General features: G+C 50.1%; 1 protein-coding gene across 1 annotated transcript in view; it reads right to left on the bottom strand.

Annotated features, from left to right (window-relative positions):
- CHKA (choline kinase alpha) overlaps positions 1-14617 on the bottom strand; it is a 35367-nt gene extending 20750 nt beyond the window's left edge. Inside the window, exons 1-2 of the mRNA XM_074230910.1 lie at positions 14253-14617; positions 1519-1630 (exon numbers count right to left, since the gene is read on the bottom strand). Of these exons, the coding sequence (XP_074087011.1) occupies positions 1519-1630; positions 14253-14617 (477 nt within the window). The remainder of the gene's footprint in view (positions 1-1518; positions 1631-14252) is intronic.
- Between the last annotated feature and the right edge of the window lie 731 nt (positions 14618-15348).

The raw sequence follows: 15348 nt of genomic DNA, 5'->3' as shown, positions 1-15348 counted from the left end.
AGGAGATGGCTAAGCCCATAACTTGATCAAAGCAGAAATGCTCCTCCCCTAAGCCTGGGATGTGGCCCTCAATCATTTAAGAATGAATTAGGTGGGATTATAATAAAGTTCAAATTAAGCTGCATTTCAGAAATCCTGGCTTTTGGAAACAGCAAATGGTTGCTTTGGGCCTGGAACACACTAGGCTAACATTCAAGGCTCGGCAGTCAGTAAAGTCATTAAGGTTTTCCAAAAGGTCCAAGAAATCTTCATGGGCCCAACCAGAATGCCCCCTAGTTGCTGTTGAGGGTGCTGCCACTCCCTTGTTTGCTGGGGGCCCCAAATCTTGTGAATGAAAGGTGCCTTCAGAGCTGAATTAGCCTCCCTCCCATCTGGCTGGGCCCCTAGGACCATCCAAGCCTGCCAGGGACCCAGGCGGGAGCTGCTCTCCAGAGTTCATGAACTCAGTTGTTTTGTTTCTAATATGGATTTTCCAGGGTCAGGAGCCTGGAGGAACCAAAGGCCCTGAGAGATTGGCCTTGTAAAATGCCACTGCTCCAGGGGAGCGATTTCATATCCTGGTCATCATTTTTGTGTCCTTCCACAATCAAGAAAAAATTGCATAATGAAAGAGCCTATTCATACAGAAATTTCTCCCTCCACATCTGGATCATAGGGAACATTTTTCATCCTCAGGCAGCAGTGCCCTAGTAAGGGCTCAGGAGCAGTGACAGTGACCCTAGGACATGTTGACTCTTCTCAGTATCCAGCAAGAACCCGGGACCATAGAAGAGAGTCTCATAAAAACCAGTTGGGCCCAATTCACACTCCCTCCCAAAAGGACTCTGGACATGTTTAGGGACAGGGATTATGTACTGTAATGGAAACAGTGAGGAGAACACTGCCAGGTAAACAGGCTTTCCTTCTCTTAAGTAAAATGCCAATTTCAGTCATTCTGGGAATGGATCCTTCCAAATGCAAGTTCAAATGTAATCAAGTATGCTGATATACAAAGTTCATATTTACAACATTTGTTCTTATGGTCATCAAAATGTTCGTTACATAGCTTAAATATTCTTCCAAACATATTTAGGATTTCACATTTGCAAGTTAAAAACACTCTTAGAGTAGCTTTGAGGTAATCAAGTAAAGATGGATTATGAATCTGTACCTAATTCAAAGCTCTTGCCTCCAACTTCTGAAGGAAGATGGAGCTTGTGCCCTCTTAAAAGTAGGAATGTTTTAAGATGTGCCAACCATGCCAGGCAAAAAGTCCCTTCCAGGCTGTGGAGGCTCTGAAGAGAGCACTCTCCTGGGTTCAGCTTTGAGGTTTGCACAGCCCACCCTCCACCCTGGTGGCCAGTGGGGGAGTCTGGCTTGGCAGAGGCCCACACCAGGGGAAGAGAAAATCCGGGATAGAATCACAAAGGGTAGAGCAACAAATACTGGTACCTTCTCACCAGATTCCAAATGACTACATCTCAACAGGGCCACATCAGGCCAGTCTCCTCCTCCCCCACTCCCATAGAATCAACTCACCATCTGTAGAATGGCGCCGTAGAGGCGCAGCAGCACTTTCCGGGGCTCGTCTGAGACGGATTGGACACAGTCAGGTAAGGAGCAAAGGAAGAGCATGTTGCTGAGGCCGCCTCTGTTGGAGGTGAGAGACAACAGTCATCCTCACTAGTCTAGGATAGATGCTGGTTTTTTTCCCCTCAAGATGTAGCCCTAGGAATACATAAGATTGCACCCTCAGGTGTAATCCAATGGTCACACAGGGAAACACTTCAATACTGTCATGCTCTCTCCCAGGCTACAGCCCTAATTCTTTTTCTTTTTTAAGGTTTTTGCAAGGCAAATGGGGTTAAGTGGCCTGCCCAAGGCCACACAGCTAGGTCATTATTAAGTGTGTGAGCCTGGATTGGAACCCAGGTCCTCCTGGCTCCAGGGCCGGTGCTTTATCCACTGTGCCACCTAGCTGCCCCCAAAGGTCCAATTTTTTTTAATTTTTTTTTTAATTAAAGATATTATTTGGGGCGGCTAGGTGGCACAGTGGATAAAGTACCGGCCCTGGAGTCAGGAGGACCTGGGTTCAAATCCAAGATCAGACACTTAATAATGACCTAGCTGTGTGGCCTTGGGCAGGCCACTTAACCCCATTTGCCTTGCAAAAACCTTAAAAAAAAAAAAAGATATTATTTGAGTTTTACAATTTCCCCCCCAATCTTACTTTCCTCCCCACTACGGAAAGCAATCTGTCTTTACCCAACGGCCCAATTCTTAATCAGCTTCAGAGACATTCTATAACTTCTGCTACTCGAGGGTCACTCTTTAATCCTTTCCCTCTACAGCTTGCTTAGTGCAAAAAAGAGAGGCAAATACTTCCCTTTTGAGGAAGTTTCAAGAATCCACCCATTGCTGATGGAAATTTCCTCCTCTTCCATGAGTCTGCTTCCATCTTGCAATGATAACTTTTGGGGGGCTGTTCAGGGAGAATTTAGCCCTAACCATCTCTGCCCAAGGCCCTAGGCTGTCTACTGACTAGAGGAATAGATCTTGAGGCCAAAAAGGGAAAGATGGAAATATTTTCCCCAAAGAAGAGAACCCCAGACATGGGGCTCAGATCATTATTGACTAGTATGACCCTTCTCCCCTTCGGCTTCTTCATCTGAAGCCCTTGGACCAGATCCAATGTGAACACAATGTTAGCACCATCACCATTACATGAGCAGTGGTGTGGGAAAGGCTGAGAAAGCAACTGAAGGGCAGGAAGTATGCCCATCTTTGAGATCCCTTCCATACAATAGGAACAAGAAGGTATTTGCTGCTCTAGGCCAGGTTGAATGTCTGGGCAAAACAGCCAATGTGAGTCACGCTGGGGACAGGGAAGCCAGGGGATCAACTGACCCAAGCGGTTGATTTGCAGCTCACCTCAGCCCCTCCCCACCCCTCCCACCCTCGTTTGCTCCCTCAGTGTCTATGGAATTTCTTCTATACAGGAATGGTTACTGGTGTACCCAGCAGCTCTACAGGAGCACTCCAAAAGTCCGAGAAGGGAAATCGGAAAAATTTCCAATGACTTGGGTGCCCAGGCCCCGACAAAGGCTCAAGGCGGCATGATGCCCCCTTTGAACTGAACAGATGTCTCCACGGGATGACATAAATCTGACTAAACCAGAAGCAATCACTAACCTCGATGGAACAAATGGCACAAGGCCAATGGAGTCAGCACACGGAAACTCAGGACTAAGGAGACCGCTGACCTACCTGATCCCCTCAAGGCTGTGGAACACAAATCCTGGCCATGTGTGCTCCCTCTGGGGAGGACTGAGCAAAATGAAAACTAAGACCAAAGCAGGCAGAGAGAATAAAGCCCCCTCCTCATGTATTCACTGAGAGTAGCAAGGGACACTGTGAGGCTGGAGCGTTGGGTATGGGACTGGCCAGCCTGGATCAGAACCTCAACTCTGCTCCACATGGGATCATTCTGGCCCTCAGTTACTTAGAAAGACTCAAGCTAGATGACCTCAAAGGTCCAGGCTCTGGGGCTGGAAGAGTCTCCCGAGCTGGACCCCAGAACTCTCTCTGGCCTGGCTCATCAGTGAAGACGATGAACCATCAAGGCCACACTTGTATCTTCCAAAGTTTGTTTTGGCAAACAGCAGCAGCCTCTTCTGAAGTTTTCTCTTAGTTGAGCCCTGCCTTTCTCCTACCCACCCCGAGATCCAACCAAGCCACAAGGTTAAAAATACTGAGCAACTTTGTAAACACAGAGAAATACAGTTCAGAGCAGCAGCTATGGTCAAAGTCACCATGGGAAAGCATCATTTCTTAAAGGGTCCACTGGTCCTGGCCTTTTTTGGTTTCTTCTTATTCATAGCAGGCTAGGCTACCAGCCAGGCACAGGACTCCACCAGGAGAATCAGTCCAAAAGCAGAAGGCAGGAGGATTCCTGGTGGGGGGGGGGCAGATGGACCATTCCATCAAACCTTGGCTCCTCAATCTATATCCCATCCAAACTATAGTGGTTCTGATTTGAGAGGAGGAACCCATCACTTTGTTTAAGCTCCCTATGCTCTTGGGTGAAAACCCCTGAAGAGCAAAGGTAGCCAGGATAATTCTCAACGTAAAGTCACTCAATGGCAGCTTTAGGTAGCAGCATCAACATTAAGTTGTGGGCCATATTTCAACCCAACATTTGAGTAATCGATATTCACTGCCTATTTAATCTTGTGAAGACCCAAAAGTACGAACCTAGAAAACAATGGCTATAAGATTTTTGTCTACTTCACATTTTTAACATTTTTAATGGTTACTGGCTTTTGGTGGGCCATTCTTGCCAGGCAGCCCTTCCTGGTGATTGTAATGCTTACCTCCCTGAGTCCAAAGCCTGATAAAACTAGGGAGACTATCCAAATTCCTCAGCTGTGAAGAAGGGGTCCACAATGCAGGTCTGTCTTTTAGCTTGTTTTTTTTATTTTTCAAGACAATGGGGTTAAGTGGTTTGCTCAAGCCACACAGCTAGGCAATTATTAAGTGTCTGAGACCGGATTTGAACCCAGGTACTCCTGGACTCCAAAAACGGTGCTCTATTCACTGCGCCACCTAGCCGCCCCGTGTCTTTTAGCTTTTTATGAAGGACAGAGTGAAAAAGAGGGAAGAAGCTAGGCCTGAGTTCCCTGGTTCACTTTTTACTGCCTAGGAGGAATCAATCACAGAGTCCTGGGGTGAAGGGAAAGCCAACAAACAGAAGGGTAAGCAAGGACTCATCTGCAGGTCTCCTAGGCCCAGAAAGGAAATGACTAAGCTGCTTTCCCTGTATCCAAGCAGAAGGGGGGGGGGGGTGAGTGGAGAGAAATTTCATGTTCTTGCAGGTAACATTTTCACCCCAAAAATACATCAGAAAAGAATCCATTTGAGTTCTTAAATTCTTGTCCACAGCCAGTCTGCTCTATTAGTACAGCCTTGTCCAAATGCTATTGTGGTGCCAGACACGACCCAAAGGGGCTGCTGGTTGCCAAGCAACAAGACTGACCCTACATCCAAGGGAAGTCTCTGTCCCTTCCTGTTACACTGTTAAAAAGCTTGAGCAAACAGATGAACTACTGTTCTCCACAATATGACTGAATCCCCAATTTTGTCCCTGTACTTCTGAATGGACCGGCAGGCCAGCTTGACTTCCACCAGGAGATTCCCGACCACCTAGGGACTGTCATCATCCATCCGTCTTTCTGGTGGAAGCTTGACCACAAGCTTAGCTGCAGCTTCCTGTCTTCTTTAAAGATCACTGATGCACAGCCCATGAAGGAAGGGTCACTGGCATTCAGTCACAACAGCCAGCCCCAAATGAGCGTTTCTATCACCACAAAAAAACAAACAACAACAACAACAACAACAAGCCAAAACTGCTGCAGGGCACGTGGGCTACAAAACCCTCAAAGAATCAAGTAAATCTGGAAGATGAGAAAAGTGATTTATTTGGTTGGTTCTTCAAGTTATCCGCAGATCTGCAGGTGATGGGTGAAATCCCCCAATCTCAATCTCTTCCCCCCCCCCTCCTGCCACTTCAAAATTCATCCACATGAACACATGAAGGGTCACATCTTGCCTATCACCAGGTCACCTTGAAGTGAGCCCTAAATTCACCCTCGTGATCCATCTAGAGGTCACATGGCTTCACTGCATGATTGACTGCTCCACTGGGGCAGGTGCTTTGTTCTCACTGGCTTCCCCTCACCTAAAGGCCCCAGTGCCAGAGATGATTCAGATTTTTTCACTGACGTAGCCAATAAGTCCTTACTACTGCTCACCTTATGACATCACCACCAAGTGGGCATTAGATGCTGGTCACTGTCAATGCCAACCTTGCCAAGTATTGTTGCTGACCCAATTCTGTACCAACAAGCAACTTTAAAATGGCAACAACTTAAAGAGATTGATGTGGCCTAACCTCATCTTGAAAAGCTCCTATCTTCCATGACATCACTGCCCCCCACAAGTGTCCCAGTCCATTTGGGAGACAGCTGGCATTGTTGAGAAGCAGTCACTGAACCCATCCTAAGTTAGTCGCCTAGTCAACACCTGAAACTGGTTGGTTATCTTGGAGAGATCCTCTCAGACTTGTCCAAAACTCATTCTCTTTTCTCCAAAATCCTCCCCCTCTTCCTGTCCAGGGCACTGCCACCCTCCCAGGTTTGAAATTAAGGTGTCACACTTAGCTCCTCTCTTAGAGCCCCAAATCTATTAGTGGTCAAGTCCTGCCATTCCCACCTTCTAGTATCTCTCCTCAGACACTGTCACTGGCCAGGACAGGCCTGAGCAGCTCATTCTTGGCTTAAGGGAATAGCTGTTTTGCGGGGGGGGGGGTGGGGGGGGGTGTCTTCTGTCTGCCTGCCTCAAGTCTCTCCCCACTCCAGTCCAGCTTCTACTCAGCTACCCAAGTGACCTTCCTACCATGAGTTTGAGCATCATCTTTCATAAACTCCTTTTACATCCAGGATCAAACACAAAATCCTTCCCCTCCATAGGCTAGCCTCCTTTACTGTTCCTTGAACAAAATACTCCATCTCCCCAGTTGCAGCAGTTTTCATTGGCTCCTACCCCCCTTCCCAACCCTCCCCTTTAATCCTGGGGCCTTCCCTCAGAGACTGCCCACATGGAGCCTCTACAAAGCTCGTCCATTCCTGAGGTCTGCAGAGTTCTTCTGCCTTTCTTTGTATCTCCCCAACCTTAGTCCAGTGCCTGGCATGGCGGGGCCGGAGCCTCCCCTGCACTACCCAGACTCAGTGAGTTCATTTTGCTGAATTGGCAGAGCCCCTTCATCAGGCCCACATCTAGTCTGTTAAAGGGGCCAATGCTGTTGAAAGGATCAGCCTTCCTAGTAACCCTGTTCAGAAACACAAGGAGGAACCATCAGAGGGTGGTGGGTCACTCGCCAAGAGACCACACTTTGTGGGAAGCCCTTTCGAGAGTCATTCTCCTCTGTTCTCGGACACTACCCCCACCCCAAAATGAGCTTGGCAGAATAAAATTCTTTTTCGAGGACCTAATTTGATGGCCAGTTGAATGTGAACTGCCCTCTTTAAAGAGACCTTATTGGGGCAGCTAGGTGGTAGTGGATAAAGCACCAGCCTTGGAGTCAGGAGTACCTGGGTTCAAATCAGGCCTCAGACACTTAATAATGACCTAGCTGTGTGGCCTTGGGCAAGCCACTTAACCCCATTTGTCTTGCACAAACCTAAAAAAAATAAAAAATAAAGAGACCTTATTCCTTGTCCATTCACAACCCTCATACTTTGGGAAAGATTTAAGGCACTTTCCAGAAACATTTTGATTACTGGTGACTTTCCCCCATGCAACCTACCTGCCAGCTCCCAAAATGTAATTTTTTCTGAGTGGTTGATTGTCTTAGGAAAATCTAACTGGGCAGTTCCATGTGCCCTATGGATTCTTCCTAGAAAACTGAGTGGGGGCAGCTAGGTGGTGCAGTGGATAGAGCACCGGCCCTGGAGTCAGGAGGACCCGAGTTCAAATGTGGCTTCTGATACTTAGTAATTACCTAGTTGTGTGGCCTTGGGCAAGCATTAACCCCATTGCCTTGCAAAAACCTAAAAAATAATACTACTACTAATAATAATAATAAAAAAGAAAACTGAGTGGGCTTCACAAAATATCCAACAACCGATACTCAAGAAAAAGGTCCACGACAACTGACTGACACAGACTCTGACAGAATGAGACAATCTTCTCACCAGTCTATCTGAGTCCATTCAACCAGCCTCTGCCAGTAGGGAGCCAGCCAACCAAGGGCAGGATTCAAGGCTGCCTTTGGGCAAGTGAATTAGGCAACAGTGACTCCTCCCACAGCAGAGCAATCCCTCTGGGTCACTAAGTGCTTGCTCATTATGAACCAAGTGTTCTAGAGCCTGGAGGGGCTTAGAGAGAAGCACAAGACCCTCCATGTCCTGCCTCCAGGTGCTATAGGGATCCCTAGACCCACCCACCCAGGGCACTTACCAACTGCCTAACTAAAGGGTCTGTCTCTACCTCCCCCTCCCCCATGTGGTAACAAAAGAGTCAAGTACTCTGCAATCCTTAAAGCACTAAGAGGGGGATGAATTCCCAATAACTAGCCCTCAGGGACAATATTCCAATCAGCAGCACACCTTAGCCTATGCAATGAAGTCTGAACTTTTCTCCAGTTGGTGGCCTCCTCTAGCTTAGAAGTCAATTTATCCCAGTCCCATTCCTCTAGGGCAGCTAGTGGGTAGAGTATTGACCCTCAAAAGTCAGGGGGAGTGAGTTCAAATCCAGATAGGAACCAGGACAGGAGATGAGACAATCAGGGTCACACAACTACTAAGAGTCAAGTGTCTGAGGCTACGTTTGAACTCCATCCTCCTGACTCCAAAGCCACTGAGCCACCTAGCTGCCCTAACTGAACCCAGATGACTCTGGAGGAGAAGGTGAAGCTGGTGACTTCACCCAGCTCCCCTCACCTAAATCCAGTCCACATGCCATAGCATCACCTCCCTGCTGTCATGATCTTTGACAGTGAAGGAAAGCCTTTCCTCTTCACAAACCATGTTTTAAGTTAAGTTCACAAATTCTAACTACAAATTCACTACCATTCCAAAGTATCAACATTATTTGCTCATTTATCAATTTACTATTTTGAAGAGTTCTACCACTGGTCTTTTTCAAACATCTAGATGGAAATGGCTAACCACTCCAGTGTTCTTGTCAAAGAACCCCCCCGGACAGTACGGTCCTTGTGCTCACAAAGGGACTGGCCATGACTGAATAACAGAAAGCTCCAACATTACCAGGAATCAATTTTTAAATGTCCTATGTTAAGGACTTATCAGATCCTGCTCAGCTTAAACAACCCAACTGGACAAAGAGTTTTTAGGGCAACAGCTGATGTTCCTCTCACTGCTGCCCACTGAGGGCAAAGGCTTCAGAAAAGAAGGAAGATTTGGGGAGGACTAGTTAACAAGTTGGTTATCTGAGAAAAGACTCTACATTTCTGGACTACGGTTTAAAAGCTATTGACAAATCCAGGGGTGGAGCATAGCAACAACTGCCATTAAGCAGAAAGGAATTCTGGCAAACTCAAGATAAAGGGAGAGAAAAAGCTGCCTGTCTCGAGTCTACAGAGTGGAGGCCCAAGAGCTGTCCAGGAGAGGAGCTGACCATCTGCACAAAGGACAAAGAGGCTACCGAACAAACCAGCCCCTCCCCCTCGGGGCTGCCCACAGACTCAGTACAGAGGGGTCTGGGTACCTCAGGGATAAGACTGTGGGAAGTTACAAGAGGGAGAAACCTTATAGCTGCCTGGGCAGAAAAAAAGATGAGCTCCTGGAGATAAGACAGTCATCCAGGAGACACTTCAACCTTTTTTTTTATTAGTTTTTTTGCAAGGCAATGGGGTTAAGTGACTTGCCCAAGGCCACACAGCTAGGTCATTATTAAGTGTCTGAGGCCAGATTTGAACTCAGGTAATCCTGACTCCGGGACCAGTGCTCTATCCACTGCACCACCTAGCCACCCCGAGACACTTCAATCTTGAGAAGGAAGAACAGGCAACTGGGGTCTGTGCACCTGAAGATGCTAGGGGCAGAAGAGGTGGAGGGGAAAAAACAGTGGGTGGAGGTGAGAGAGAAGACAGGCCCCTAGATCTGAGCAGGGTCAATTTCCAAGGGCCTAGAACAGGGATAGGAATTTTTCTGCCAAAATAAAAAATTAGCCTGCTATATTTTGTCAAACATTTAATTCACCCCTAACAAGTTTATTGAATTTGAGTACTCCCTGTTGCCTTTGGCAGCATCAGAACAAAAGATTTCAAGGGCCTTCTTGTGGCCTGCAGAACTGGACAGTCCTGTCCCTGGTCCAGAGAAAGGAGAAAAATGTTCCTAGGACTTAAATGAACTCTAGATGAGGTGAAAAGACAAAATTCTGAGGCCAGACCATCCAATGAGAAAGAAAAGGAGGCAGTCTCAAAGGAAAGTCTGTCAAGGTACAAGAGACTTACTCTGAAGATTTTTAAAAGGCACATTCAGAAGGAAGATAAAATCAAATCAGCAATTTAACAAGAGGACACTAACAGTGTCAGCGATGGTGCCCCTCAGAATGACCCAGGGCAGCTAATGAGGTGACAGACTGGAACGCTGGGAGAAATACTGTATTACCATACCTAACAGGGATGAGCATCTTTTGTGTTGCACAGGCCTGAAAACAATTTTCTAGTTACAAGTTGAAGAAAACACACTGGACAGCATCTATCTGAGAGTGGTTTGGTGAGCCATGAGCTTCAGCGTATCTGGGACCTCACTATCTTTTGAGAAAGAGGACCAAGTGGCAGAGTTGGGTTGACATTCCAGTTCTGCCCTTGACTTCCCATTTGATTTTAGGGGTCTCAGTTTCCTCATCTGAAAACTGAAAAGAAATGAACTATCACCAAGGTCCCTTCCATATGACCTGGAGAGGTTCCTTCAGGAACAAAACAGAAGGGTGGTTACAAAGCTGCAAATCCCCATGATGCTCATCAGACTATAAGAGACAAGGCAGCCTGTCTCTCCGAGCTGTCTCTGCTGTCTTCTGCTCTCCTTTGTGCATAAAACAAAAACCTTCCTCCATTCTTTTGAAGGATGTAAAGCTTATTTAGCTTGGCCCCAGAGGACAGGAAATAGGAGAAGGCAGATGGAAGCTTGCCTGATACGAGGTCTAACTTTCTAACAATGAGAGTCTCCCCCAAGTGGACAGGGCTGCCTCATGAAGGGTAGACTCCCCCACCCCCAGTCTTGCAGGCAGGGCTACACACAGCTTCCTCATGGGGAAAGATCGGCCGCAACTCCCAAAATTCTAGTGCTAGCTTCTTTCCCCATAGACTTTACAAGTGAATTTTTCTGAAAATATTAAAATGAAGCTAGTAAAGTCCTCTTTCCGCACCTCTCCCTGCCTCCATTACAAACACCTGGAAAAGTGTAATCCGGTTTTCTCGTTAATTTGTAAGCCACTTTCTCTGTGGTCAGGCCCTACAAACCAGAGGGTTCATCAGAAATCCTCCTTTAGCCTGCCATGGGATCGACATCCTTCTGAAGATACTATAGCTAGAAGGCACAGGATCTTGGCCAGGATCTTTGCTGAGCATCCACCAGGCCTTTTTGCCACCCTTCTCCTTGCCTCTCTGCCAAGAGGCTGGGGGAAAGGGGTTTCAGTGAGTCCATAGTCCCTGTGAGTTATTTCTCCTCCCTGATAGACCTTCCATTTCTTCTGTAACTTAAGAGTCTATGTTTTAAGATTTGCTACTGCCCGTCGTCCTCCTATACCTTCTTTTCCTACATTTCTTTCTTTTTTTTTGCAAGGCAATGGGGTTAAGTGGCTTGCCCAAGGCCACACAGCTACGTAATTATGAAGTGAGGTCGGATTTTGAACTCAAGTCCTCCCGACTCCAGGGCCGGTGCTTTATTCACTGTGCCACCTAGCTGCCCCTTTTCCTTCATTTCTTAGCAACAGGCTGCCTGCCTTCTGCCACTCAAAACCTCCAGAGGTCCCAAATATGCCTTCTACATGGTTAATGCTGATGACCCATATAACTCATTCTAAAAAGAAGCTTCAGGCCAATATATGCACAGCTAGGTAATTCAATGAATAAAGTGCTGGACCTGGAGTCAGGAAGACCTGAGTTCAAATCTAGCTTCAGACACCAGTTATGTGGACCTGAGCAAGTAAAAATGATCTACAGAAGGAAATGGCAACCCCCTCCAATATCTTTGCCAAGTAAACCTCAAATGGAATCATAAAGAGTTGGACACGACTGAAAAGACAAACAAAAATTAGGACCTATCATGACCAAAACTGATAGGAAATTAAGATTCTAGCCCTCATTATAACAAAATCAATATTGAACAAGATTACCATAAAAATTTAGAAAACACAAATATCAGACCCCATGGGATTAGGTAATCAAAAAGAGGCAATATGCTTAACTCAGTGAATATCATTAGGTTTTAAACACTACCTCTTCAGAAAAACACACTGGTCTAAACAGAAGTATACATCGATCTCTTGTCAAGCTCCAATTACCAGAGTATCAGTATCCAGACCAGTTGGCGATTAAAATGTGATAGGGGTGTGTGCACCATGATATGCAATCCAATTAGGAAGCGTGAACTATATCAGATGACTGGAAAATCCTAGAGTTTGCAAGGACTTCCACACTTTACCAGAGTCTAATTAAATCCACGTTGCCTTGGTTAGTACCACTGAATTAGACTCATCCTTATCACAAAGAAGGAACCAATTCAGAAGGGTACCTCAATCATCCTAACTCTCAAGGCAAAAGTCCAACACCACACACAAATCTGCCATCTCTAATGGAATATAAATGTATTAAAGGCTGACAATGAGCTAGGCACTGTTGAGATGTGACAAAAAAAAAAAATCAAACTGCCCCTATTCTTATTGAGATTAAGTCCAAAACACATAAAATTAACTTCCAGAAGAGAACCACCCCAACACAATGCCTATATCCTAGCTGAACTTCCCAGAGGAGTTTCCAGACCTGAGGGCACAGAGAAATCTCCCTCTTCCTACTCTCTGGCTTCTCTCTCTCCCTTTATCTCATCTTCTCCAAATGAATGTAAGGTGTGATAAGTAAATCAGACCCACCATTCCCTATAACACTATAAAATCCTTGAGAATAAGAACAATGTCAGACTTTCTATCTCTGGGCCCTTGCAGTTGAATAGCTTAAAATTTTCTATTGTAATACTAGAAGCATCGTAATGCAGGCCTCCTTGGTCTCTCCTAGCCTGTACTCCTTTTCCCTGACCTCTGCAGCCTCAGATCCTAGAGGTCACCTCTCCTCTTGGAACCTCTCTTCTAGGTTTGTAGACTCTTGCTCTTTCCTCCTTTGGTTCTTTTCCTTCCCCCTCTATACTTGGAGAATCACTCATCAACTCCTGTGAACATAATGACCATCCCCTATACAGATGATTCTCCAATCTACCATTCCCTCCCCAATCTCCCATCTCCAACTGCCTGCATGCTCATTAGATGCCCCCCCCCCCCCCAAGCTCAGACATTGAGTTTGGCCCCTTGTTACTATGGATCCAATCTGCTGATCAGCTTCCCAGTGTCACCTCTGCAACACCTCTCAAACATGCTCCCTTTTGACCTCTGTTGCAGATCCTTAAGCCTCTCGCCTGGACTACTGCAGTGGCTGCCAGGGGCCTTAATTCTCTGCCCACTCCAGTCTAAGACTCCAATCATCAGTGATTTTCCCAAAATTCAGACTGAGGTCATGTCATCCTTCCGCCCTAGTCAATAAAGTCATTGATATCGCCACCCCTCCCCCATGACCTCCAAATACAAAATGTTCGGACATTCAAGGCCCTTCATTACCTGCCCCCTCCCTGCCTTTCCAGGCTTCCTCTATCTCACTCCCAGATGTGTCCTCCATCCAGTGAGGACCCAGCTCCAGGCGGTTTCATGAAAGACCCCCCCCCAGTTCTGTGTATTCTGTTCCCAAGTGCCAGGAATGCTCTCTGCGCTCAGCTCCACCTCCTCCAGTAAGACTCCCTGGTTAATGATTTCCCATTTATCTTGTATATAGCCAGATTTATATGCATATTTGTTTGCTGGTCATCTCCCTCACTCCGTGGCGGGCGCCTGGAGGGTAGGGGTGTCTCTCCTCCTCCTCGGGGTAACTTGGCCCTCAGGCCGGAACAATGAGTCTGGTCTCCTGCCGGCCTTCTCTTTCTCTCTCCGGGAATGATGGGAACAATGTCGGCCACTGCTAGGTGGGGCCGCTTCTTCCTAGGCCTCCTGTGGAAAAGCCCCGGAGTGCCTGGGGGCTGGGGGCCTCGGGCGAGGCCCGCTCCGCGGGGGGCCTGGCGGAGCCCCCGCTCCTTGGGGCATAAAGAGGAAGTGAAGGTGGTCTGGTGCCGTGCGCCCTCAGCCTTCTGGGAGGGGGGCTCTGGGCAGAGAAGCTGGGGTGACCCCCAAACCGCGTCTCACACTCACACTCACACAGAGTTCGGGGTCCCCTAACGCCAACACCTAAAGGTGTCCAAATAAAGCTGCGGATGCGGAGCCCCTCCCCCATGTCCCGGGGCCCTTTCCGGGGGGCCGAGAAGACCCCCTCCCCTCCACCATGCTGCCGCTGGGGCCCCCGGACGTGGGCTCGGGGTCACTGCCGGTGACCCGGCTGACCTTGGGCCCCGGCCCCGCCCCCCGCCTCAGTTTCCCCCCGGGCCGGGCCGCCTGACCTGACGACGCTGATGCGGAACTGGTCCTCGGGCAGCGCCCTCCAGGCGCCGGCCAGGAACTCCTTGCACCACAGGTAGGCCTTGCGGCGCGTGCGGGGCTCGGGCGGGCCGGCGGCGGCCGCGTCCTCGGGGCCCTCGGGGCCCTCGTCCCGCGCCGGGGCCGGCCGGGGGGGCGGCGGGCAGCAGCGGCCGCCGCCGCCCTCGCCCCCGCCGCGCTCCTCGGCCTCCAGCTCGGCCTCGGCGCCGCGCTGGCCCGCCGGGCCCCCGCCGGCCGAGGGGGCGCCGCCGCCGCCGCCGCCGCAGCTCAGCAGCAGCCCCAGGGCGGGCGGCTCGGCCTCGCCGCCGTTACAGAACTTGGTCTTCATGCTCGGGGCGGGCCGGGGCTCGGGGCCGGGGCGCCGCACAAAGGGGCCGCGGCCGGCGGCGGGAGGGGCGTGGGGGCCGGGGCCGGGGCCGGGGGCTGGGGGCGCGGGCGCGGGCGGAGGCGGCGGAGGCGGCGGCGGAGGCGGCGGCGGAGGTGGTGGCGGCGGCGGCGGGAGGCGCGTCTGAGGCGGTCGCGGGCTCGGCGCTGACTACACCGCCCGGCGCGCGGCACGAGGAGCCCCCGCCGCCCGTGACGTCACAGGCCGCCCGCGCCCATTGGCGGCCGCCGGCCCGGCCCCGCCCCCGGCCCCGCCTCACAGCCAACGGCCGCCGGCGCCGGCCGCGGGGCGGGGAGAGCGCGGGCCCCGCCCCCCGGCGCCTCGGGCTCCGCGGCCTGGCCGCGAGCGGGGGGCGGGGGCGGGGCCGGGCCGGGGGCCGGGGGCGGGGGCGGGGGGGAGGGGAGGGGAGGGGAGAAGGGCGGAGGGGCGGGAGGGGGCCCGGCGAGGGGGAGGGGAGGGAGGAACAGGTGGAGGGGCGAGCGGAGTGGGCGGGGCGGGCGCGGAGCGGGGAACAGGTGGAGGGGAGGCCGGCGCGGGGGGAGGGGAAGCAGGAAGATGGGGCCGAGGCGGGAGGCTGGGCCGGGGGCTCCTTGGACCCTTTTTAGGGCCGCTGGAAACCCAGTGGCACCCGCGGGAGGGGGGGCCCGGCTGGCGGGCGGAGGACTGGGGGGGCT

The sequence above is a fragment of the Macrotis lagotis genome, chromosome 3, assembly GCF_037893015.1.
Source record: "Macrotis lagotis isolate mMagLag1 chromosome 3, bilby.v1.9.chrom.fasta, whole genome shotgun sequence".
NCBI classification, from domain to species: Eukaryota; Metazoa; Chordata; class Mammalia; order Peramelemorphia; family Peramelidae; genus Macrotis; species Macrotis lagotis.
The sequence above is the reverse complement of the archived record's forward strand: the minus strand, read 5'-3'. Positions and strand labels throughout refer to the sequence as shown.